Source organism: Tupaia chinensis, unplaced genomic scaffold (assembly GCF_000334495.1).
Source record: "Tupaia chinensis unplaced genomic scaffold, TupChi_1.0 Scaffold000515_1, whole genome shotgun sequence".
Lineage (NCBI taxonomy): Eukaryota > Metazoa > Chordata > Mammalia > Scandentia > Tupaiidae > Tupaia > Tupaia belangeri.
This window is the reverse complement of record NW_006160028.1, coordinates 7535602-7545936: the sequence shown is the minus strand read 5'-3', so window position 1 is coordinate 7545936 and position 10335 is coordinate 7535602. Positions and strand designations below refer to the sequence as shown.

General features: G+C 41.6%; 2 protein-coding genes across 2 annotated transcripts in view; one reads left to right on the top strand and one right to left on the bottom strand.

Moving 5' to 3' along the window:
* WDR53 (WD repeat domain 53) overlaps positions 1-153 on the bottom strand; it is a 23750-nt gene extending 23597 nt beyond the window's left edge. Inside the window, exon 1 of the mRNA XM_027775035.1 lies at positions 79-153. The gene's annotated coding sequence lies outside the window, so the exon portion shown is untranslated. The remainder of the gene's footprint in view (positions 1-78) is intronic.
* FBXO45 (F-box protein 45) overlaps positions 1-10335 on the top strand; it is a gene marked incomplete at its 5' end in the record, with an annotated part of 18253 nt that continues 7918 nt past the window's right edge. The window contains 2 exon segments of the mRNA XM_027775037.1: positions 1-246; positions 8355-8711. Of these exon segments, the coding sequence (XP_027630838.1) occupies positions 1-246; positions 8355-8711 (603 nt within the window).

The window sequence follows — 10335 nt, the reverse complement described above, 5'->3', positions numbered from 1 at the left end:
GGCGCGGGCGCGGGCTCTGGGTCCGCGGGGGCCGGGGGCCGGCTGCCCAGTCGGGTGCTGGAGTTGGTGTTTTCCTACCTGGAGCTGTCCGAGCTGCGGAGCTGCGCCCTGGTGTGCAAGCACTGGTACCGCTGCCTGCACGGCGACGAGAACAGCGAGGTGTGGCGGAGCCTGTGTGCCCGCAGCCTGGCAGAAGAGGCTCTGCGCACGGACATCCTCTGCAACCTGCCCAGCTACAAGGCCAAGGTGAGGGAGCCCCGGGCCACGCCGCCGCCCGGGTCCCGCTCCGCCGCGCCGCGCTCAGTGCTTCTCATCTCAGCTTCTGAGTCAGACCTTCCCTCCCCATCCCGCCTTTGCACAGCGCCAACCTGTACCTTTCTTACCTCCCCCCTCCGTAAAGATCCTCTTTTCTTTGGATTGAAGTTTTGCTCCTTAACCAACCCCACTTCCGTGATCGGCTTTTTAAAAAATAGGTGGCTTCCCACCTCTGATTTCCATCAGTCATTCTACTTTCGACAGTCTTCCCTCTTAAAGACAGGCCACCACTACTGTTGTACCTTTTAATATTTTCATCCTAATCTCCGTGGTCTCCAGATAGACTTCATTATATTAGATCATCTCGGCTGCTTTAACGTGAGGTTAGTTTCTAAGATCTTCACTTTCATCCCGATTTCCCTCACCTCGTCCAAGCTCTGGTTTATAGGCACTTAATCTTTATTTTCACCAAGTTTGCTTCTCTTCACTATATTTCAGGCTTCCTAGTGATTGTGGTCCTAGGCTTCCAGCTAACTTTGGAGATACAGGCTTTAGTAGAACGTTGTTTCATTGGCACCACTTAACTATCATATACTGCCTGGTTCTGTACTGATTCCAGTTTTGCTGCTCCCTTTTTTCCTCCTGGATTTTTGTTCATATTTCTGTGCCTTTGCATTAAAATAAAAATTTCAAGTAACAGGTTGTGGCATGTCCAAGAGGATTCCAGGATTCCTCTGGCCATGTAAACAAAGGGTCTTGAACATGGGTTCAGTCGGATGGATAACAGCACTTGAGTATGGCACAAGAAGCCATATATGTATTAATAACGAAAAAAGGAAAACTTCCATTTTAAATGCTGCCAACAGGAGTCTGAAGTAATTTTGTATTCATGTGAAATAAATAGATGTAAAATTTATTCTGTAATGAAATAGGTTTTAGTTTAATAAGATAAGGAATATTACCATTAAATATGTCAACTATCGGGACCAGCTGTTGGGGTAATGGCTATGTTGCTGGACTCCCATGTAGTCAACCATGGTTCAAGTTCTGGACCTGGTGGCTTAAACTCACGCCAGGTGCGTGTGCATGCACGCCAGGTGCATGTGTGTGCGTACCCAAGATCCCCAGAGGAGAATGGAGGAGAAGGGATTGTGTTGCGGCCATCCCCCCTGGGGGATGATTTCTTTTCTGTTTCTCTGTCTCTGTCTTTCTGGTGAGTGTACACGCCCTATAGCAAAAACCTCTCCAAAATGTCAACTATCAAGCTTCCATTAAAAGAAAAAAAAAAACATTAGTTTACTAGGACGATATTTGCATGGTAGAAATTCAGTGGATACTAGTTGTAATTTGTATAGGGTTTCGCAGGTTTCAGTTTTATCCTATTTCACCTGATAACTATAGATTTAAGTTTTATTTAGTTTTTATTTTTCCATAAAGCTTATATTTTTACTTATTTAAATTAAGATTTTTTTGATAATTGATTTGTAACAGAGCTGTTCACATTAATCAAGATTTATGTAATAGATAATGTACTCATGTGAGTCAAATTTCAATAGAAACAAAATAATATAAAGGTATTTGTCTCCCTTTCATCCTTGTCTCCCAGTTACCCAGTGCCCATCTTTAGAGGCTACCTGTGTTACTATTTCTTTTATATTCTTCTAGTAGTATTTTAGGTTAGGTTTCTTTAGTTTTTTTCTTTTTTTTTGGAGAGATTTTCACTGTAGGGCGCGTGCGCTCGCCAGACAGACAGAGAGAGACATAGAGACAGAAAGCGAGAAATCACCCCCCAGGGGGGATGGTCACGCTGCAGTCCCTTCTCCATTCTCCTCTCGGGATCTTGGGCACACACGCACATGCACCCGGAGTGAGTTTTAAGCCACCGGGTCCGGGACACGAACCGCGGTCAACTACGTGGGAGTCCAGCGACACAGCCATTACGCTAACTGCTGGTTCCCTTTAGTTTTCATACTTTGCCTTTCTGTGTGCAGTATAGATATAGTAGACTTGTACTAATTGCATGCTCATTCAGATGTCACAGGACTTTTCTTGAATATCTTGAGAATAAAAGATTAATTCAGAGGGAGTTAGATAGTCTAGTATGGAAGTTCTCAATCTAGTAGAGGAGAAAAAATGTATAGAAATAACTATAATGCATGGTAGAAATTACTCCAGCTGTTGGAGACATAGAAAAATACTGTGTACTAAGCAGTTGAGCAAAAGGGGACATTTACAAGTTGAGTGGAGGGTTAAAGGAAGGCTGAGGTTGTGTTTAAGCTGAATTTTAAAGATGAGGAGGATCTGAACATTTTTGAAGAGCAAGTACCCTGAGCAGAAGCAGGACAAGAGGAGACAGAGGGTCTGTAAAACATAAACTGAATGCCAGGCACTGTGGTTAGTTTACAGTCACAGTGGTGAATAAAAAGAGACAGACTCATTTGGTTGACTTCCTTGCCTTACGGAGCTTGCAGTCTAGTTAGGAAAATGGATATTAATCAAATAACACACAGTTGTAAAATTGCATCTGGTAAATACTGAAAAGAGAGCTATTTGGTGCTCTGAGTGTCAGTAATGGAAGATTTTCTTAGAGGAGGTGATACATGAAGGATAAGGATAAATAGGCTACAGCAGAGGGAAGAGCCTCTCTGGGGAGGGGGATCTGTTAAATATGAAGGACAGAAAATATATGTATATGGAGCTTAGAGAGCAAAGGTGATGCCGGTTTGAAATGATGGGAAGAGGGGGCTGGGGTCAAAGTTTGTGGAATCCATTCATACTATAAGAAAGGAATTTAGAGGAATTGTGGTGATATGACTACTTCGCCTTTTTAAGAGGTCATTAGTGACTTGAGGATGGAGAACAGTTGGAGCAGGACCTTAGGCATATGGTAGATCTATGAAGTAGGTAGCGGAGGAGGTAGAGAGACATCTGATAGATTTAGGAAGTCAAATTGACAGGACTTTAATAGATTTGAAATAGGAATGAGAAAGAGGGAGGTACTCAATATTACTCCTAGGTATCTGGCTTACATAATATAGGGATCACTTGAGCTAGATCTCTGGAAAGCGTGTGGATTGGTCAGTCTGTGCAGAAGTTTTCTCCCCCCACCCCCCTTTTTTTTTCCAAGGTTTTTGCCACAGAGTGTGTGCACTCACCAGAGACAGAGAGAGAAAGTGAGAAATCACCTTCCAGAGGGATGGCCACGGCACAGTCCCTTCCTCCATTCTCGTCCTGGGATTTTGGGTACTCATGCACACATGCCCAGCATGTTTCAACCTGCTGGGTGCAGGCCTTAAATTTCTGTTGGCCGTGTGGGAATCCAGAGCCTTAACCACTACACCACCTGCTGACTCTGGGGGTTTGCTTTAAGTTCATGTTTTACATGTTATTCCAGTCATGCTTGGCATCTAACTATAATATTCTAAATTTGAGACTTAGATCTTAAGCTAGATCTTAAAGCTGTTTTGCTATAATGTAAAATCCAAGCTGTACATGAGACTGGGACAAAACTAAGGGTTGCTTTTATTTATTTATTCAATATGTTTCTGCTTTAAAGTTTGTTTAATCAAGATCTGTACAAGGTTTCCATGACCATCACTATATCTCTTAAAACTCTCTTAGTCAAGAGTTTCACTGTCCATCTTCCTGATTCCCACTCCTGAAATTTATTTGTCAAAGAAACCAGGTTGCTTCCGTGCTGCCTGGATTTTACTGATTGCATTCCCATGGTATTGCTCAACGTGCTCTTCTGTCCTTTGTGTTGTTCATGTAGCTGTTTGATCAGATCGGATAGAATTTTTTTCTTGGGAGTTTTTTTTTTTTTTCTTGTTAGAATCAAGTGGTTAGAGCTGTATGAGAAAATAAGGTTTACAAAATTAAGTGTTGTATGATGCAGACGATGGTGGTAGGAATTGAGGGAGAGGTGAGGAGGATCAGATTGCCCTGGTTAAGAACAGCTTCGTGGAGGTGAGGTCTTAGAGGATATGTGAGATGAGGGAAGCAGATAAGAGAACAACACAAAGACAAGCAAGACAACATGAAGATAGAAAGGGAAATATGAATTCCATCTGGAGGGTTTTAAAAACCAGACAGAAGAATTTATAGTTGATACGGTACTGAATATGGAATTGTCAGAGGTCCTTCACCTGAAATGAAAAGTAATAAAGGTGTTATTTTAGAAAGACAGGTCTGAGAAAAATTCAGGTAGAGGTTTGAGGACTGAGTTTGGAGAATTTTAGGATTCAGAGAAACGGTGGTCACCAGAAGAGAATCCAGTAGAGGATCAGTCAGGAAAATGCCATAGAAATATAGAAGTTTGAGAAGGAGCTTGTCAGTAGTGTCAGTGTGACAAAGAATATAAAGATGGAGGGAAAAAAGTGGAAATTACAATTATTGGGGAGTAGGCATAGGACAGTGTTCATTATTTTACAATGCAGAATTAATTCTCTTGATATTCTCTTGAGTTGTTAAGTATAATACTTAATATATTGGGAATGTTTTCATCTCCCATTTAATCTTACATATATTCTGATCTTTTAGGTGCTTAAAGGTGCGTACTAGGAGCAGATGGAAAATATTTAAGAATACTTCAATCTTATAGCCCTCTAATGAAAACATAGGAAACCCAAAACAAGCAGAGTTTTGTTTTTGTTTTAAGTTTATTATTGCTTTCATGAGCAAGAGACACAGCATCCCCAGCAGGTCTCAATGCCGTGATCCACCTCCACTCCCAGCCTCAGCCAGCCCAAGTGCAACGAATACACACCACTTGACATACGCAAGTCTGTCTGGGCATGAACCTGGAACCTTTTCATGTGGGTCAGCCTCGTAGACCGCAATGTTTTATGGCTGTGCTGCCATCCGGCCCACAGCAAGCAGATTCTAAAAACGTCTCTGTGGCCGGCTGTGGTGGCACCGGTGGTAGGGTGCTGCTGTGCAGTTCTGGAGCTCCAGAAGGCTCCAGGTTGACCTGGACATGCTGGGTGCACCTGTGATCCTGGCAGAGTACATCGTGATGTGGCCAGGCCCTGTGAGGGGTGCCTCTCTGCTCCGCTCCTCTTTCTCAGGAAATAAACAGAAAGATCTCTGCGGTACAACAATGGAACAGTGAAGTACTGGCTTTTGTAAATATACACTTGTTGAGGAGACTCAGTACCTGATTTCTCTGTGGGAATCCTGCACTAACTAGCTGTGACCTTCCGGTCTGTGTCCTCATCCCCTAGTCGGACTGTATGAGCTGTAGGTTTCTTCCTAATACTGACATTCTGTGAGTTGAATTTATTTCTCAGATTAACCAGAGCAGTAGGACTCAGCCTTCCACTGCTTTTGAGTAGTTCGAATAAAGAAAGATTTTAACCCAAAAGTCTTAGATTATTATTGTTATTACAAGACATTGTTATTGTTTCCACAGAAAGGCTATTTTCGTACTATCTTTTGGAAGTTAAAACAAAAAATCTTGTAATTGGGCTAGCCAGTGGTGGTGGTTAAAGCAGATGGATCCTTCATGACTGACTGCATGGTTTGAGTCCTGGAGCTGGTGACTTGAAAAGCACTCTGGGAACATGTGTGTATGTGTGCCCAAAATCCCAAAAGGAGAATGGAGGCTTAGGGATTGTGGTGTGGCCACCCCTGCATGGGGGGTGCTTTCCTGCTTTCTCTGCGTCTTGTAAGCATACCTGCCCTTGCTAATTAAAAGCAGGAAAAAACTTGTAATCAGTGAAGGATCAAATAATTCATCCTGTTTATGGCTGTTCTTCTGATGATAAATCCTAGTGGTTGATTTGAGATGCTATCTAGGATATTGTTTGATTTGGTAAAATGTGAGTGGTATTATAAGTAAGGTAGTTGTGGTTATAAACTTGAGAACTACCATAAGGCCTTACATAAGATAAAATTCTTTTTTGTAATTTTCCTTTATATTTTGCCAGAGGGTGCATGTGCTCACCAGAGAAGGAGAAAGAGAAAGCAAGAAAGCATTGCCCATGGGGCATAGTCACTTCATAGTCCCTTCTCCATTTCTCCCTCTGTTTGGAGTTGGGGGCTCTCATGCACACACATGTGCTCAGCATTGTTGGGACCATGCAGCATGTTTTCTAGCCACTGGTCCTGGGACTCTAACCATTTAGTCAACCATGTGGAATCCAGCTGTGTTAACCATCATGCCACGAGCCGGCTCTCAAATACAGTTCTTTTTAATGGCGGCACTACCAGTATGAGAACTGTGTATCTCCAACTTTTTGATATAAAAATATAAACAGAAGTAGAGAAAATAGTTTACTGAGCTTCCCTATACCTATCACCAGGCTTTATTAATGATAAATTCATGGCCATTCTAGTTTCATGTTTACCCCACCCGCTTTACCATTCCATCCCTGGATATTTATTATTTATTTTATTTATTTTATTTAATTAATTATTTTATTTATTCATTCATTTATTTTAACTTGACCAGAGAGAGATGAGAGAGATGTGAGAGAGAGAGAGAGAGAGAGAAAGTGAAAGTGAGAAAGCAAGCCTCCAGGTCCAGGACTCGAACCATGCTCGGCCATATGGGAGTGTCCAGCACCTTAACCACCACACCACTTGCTGGTCCCCATCCCTGGATATTTCCAAGCCGTTGTCAGATGTCATTGTTTCATCCATAAACATTTCAATTTTATCTCTTTTTTTTTTTTCTTTTTTTTTGAGAGGTTTTTGCTATAGGGCGCGTACGCTCACCAGAAAGACAGAGAGACAGAAAGTGAGAAATCACCCCCCCTCCGGGGGGGATGGCCACACTGCAATCTCTTCTCCTCCATTTTCCTCTTGGGATCTTTGGCACGCACGCACACACACCCAGCGTGAGTTTAAATCACCGGGTCCAGGATTTGAACCACTGTCGGCTACATGGGAGTCCAGCGACATAGCCATTACGCTAACTGCTGGCCCCAGTTTTATCTCTCTCTTTCAATTTGCCAGAGATTTCATGCACTCCCTGGAGAGGGACAGACAGATGTTGAAAGAGGGTAGGGGAAGTAAGAAAACACTCCCATGGGTGATGGTCATACTGCAGTCCTTCTTTGAATTTCTCCTTTCAGGATTTTGGGCATGCGCACACATGCACCCAGCATGTTTTTAAAGTCTCTGGGTCTGGGACTCGAGCTATACATTCAGCCATGTGGGATCCAACTGCCTAAATCATCTTGCCATGTGTTATTTTGAATATAAGGATTCTTATATATATTTTAACATTTTTTAAAGAATTAATTGCTTAATTTTATCCACTTTTTAAAATATTTATTAATTTCCATTTGTTGTTATTATTTTTTAATTTGACCAGAGAGAGACAGAGAGAAAGCAAGCCTCCAGGTTCAGTTCTTGAACCATGGTCAGCCATGTGGGAATCCAGTGCCTTTAACCACCATGCCACCTGCTGGCACCAGTTTTATCCATTATTATTTTTTAATCTGACCAGAGAGACAGAGAGAGGGAAAGTAAGAAACCAAGCTGCTAAATCTGGGACTCGAATGTGGGAGATGGCCATGTGGGAGTTCAGCACCTTAACCACCATGCCACCTGTCAGCCCCTACTTTTGATATTTTAGCAAGGCTATTTAGAGAAATTAATACTACAGCTTAGAATTTTGGTCAGTAATGAAGCAGTTGGCAGTTATATTTAATGTTATACAGTGTATTTGTATCTCATCCTATAACTTTAGCCATTATTTGGAAATACTATGTTGTCTAAAAATAGAACTGTGTTATTTAGGTAGCCTGGAGACCAGCAGATGGCATAATGGTTCTATCACTGGACTCCTACATAGTCAACTGAGTTTGAATCCTGCTCTCTGTGGCTTAAACTCATGCTGGGCTTGTGGTGTGTGTGTGCACGTGTCCAAAATCCCAAGAGGAGATTGGACGAGAAGGGACTGCTGCATGGCCATCCCCCCGGGGAGTGATTTCTTGCTTTCTGTCTCTCTGTCTCTCCAGTGAGCACATGCACCCTATAGCAAAAATATCTAAAAATAAATAAATAGAAGCAGGTAGCCTGAAGTTTGTGTACTTTCTGGTGTTTAAGAAAAATCAAATTTCCATTTCTTGATCTGTTTCTCGTCTTTTCAGGTACGAGCTTTCCAACATGCCTTCAGCACTAATGACTGCTCCAGGAATGTCTACATTAAGAAGAATGGCTTTACTTTACATCGAAACCCTATTGCTCAGAGCACTGATGGTGCAAGGACCAAGATTGGTTTCAGTGAAGGTCGCCACGCCTGGGAAGTATGGTGGGAGGGCCCTTTGGGCACTGTGGCAGTGATAGGAATTGCCACAAAACGGGCCCCCATGCAGTGCCAAGGTTATGTGGCATTGCTGGGCAGTGATGACCAGAGCTGGGGCTGGAATCTCGTGGACAATAATCTGCTACATAATGGAGAAGTCAATGGCAGTTTTCCACAGTGCAACAATGCACCAAAATATCAGGTGAGCAACTAGGTATTTTCTTATGTGTGGGTGATTATAAAATCGTGCTTTAATTTGTTTTAAATATACAAAATTTTATATAACATCTTTTATGCCCTTTTTGCTAATTTAAAAATAAGTGGCATATCTTAATATTTTGTTTTCTAAAATGTATTTGACCTTGAGTACCCTATCTTTGCTCTAGATCAGGGGTTGGCAAACTTTGTACAGGGCCTGATAAAAATTATTTTAGACTTCATAATTCTTATGGTCTCTGTGACAACTTCAAACTCTGTCATAGCGCAAAAGCAGCCAAAGATAATATGTAAATGAATGAACACGGTCATGTCCCAGTAAGACCTTATTTATAGCCCAGAGGTGCATCATGGCACATTGCAATCTTGTTTTTCTAGATACTTCACCCCATCAAATGCACCTGTGTTCATGCACATCCATACTCATGCTTCGCTGTGGATATTTATTACTCTGGCTGTGGATTCAAAGTCCCTGGAGGCATTAGTGATTTCTGTGGAGACAAGAAAGTTCAGGCAAACTGCTGCATTTTTTATTTTTTTATGTTAACCTTAAACTAGACTCATTTCACTATAGCGTCAAAATCATAGTTCCTATTTGTAAAAGTTATTATCATAGATTTGGCAGAAAAAGCACAATAATTTGATAGGTAATTGGAACTCTTAAGGAACTGTAGGTTACATATTTCAGAACTTCATGCGCCTTGAAAGCTCTAGCTTCGGTATCGACCTCAAGTCCCGCATACTAAAGTAGAACTAAAAATAAATTCTATTTCCTGAGGTATAAAAGCTGCAAGCATCTTCTTTCATAGGTTCCTTTCTTCATTGTCTTTTTAAGCTCTGCAGGTGCTCTGAGGAGAAGGGAATCTAGGCATAATCACTGACGATGAGGTCCTGTAGCTACCCTTGTGACGAAAGTCCTTAAGTTTTGTGTCCCCCCCCACCCCCAGAGAATATACTCTATGATTTCACTCCTTTTAAATCTATTGAGACATGTTTCATTTCTAGCATATGGTCTACCTTGATGAGTGTTCTGTATGTGCTCAAAAAGAATATATATTCTGTGGGTGGATGGAATAGTCTGTAAATGCCAGTTAAGTTGGTTGATAGTGTTCAAGTCTTCTACATTGTTACTGATTTTTATTTCTTCTTGTTCTGTCATTTACTCGGAGGAGTATTGAAATCTCCAAATGTGTTTGCTAGTTAGTCTAGTTCTTCTTCCAGTTCCATTATCCCTATTCAATTAATTCTTTATCATTATAAAATGACCTTCTTTGCCTCTAGTAATGTTTCTTGTCCTTAAGTCTGTTGTTTCCTTTTTCTTTTATTTATTTATTTATTTATTTATTATTTTTTTATTTTCTACATTAATTCACTAAATACCATCACAACACACAAATGAATTTTCCATCCAAAATACACTGTGTATTGGTTCAATCAAGCACATCAACATACATGTTCTCAGCAAATAATTTTCCAATTCTTACATCCTGCATACCTTGCCCTTTGTCTTGCCATCCCTGATTCCCCATCCCCCACCCTCTGCTATGTCCCATCTTCCTCCTCCATTGTCCCTGGCATCCATGGTTGCCCTCCATGCCTTCCGCCCCCCC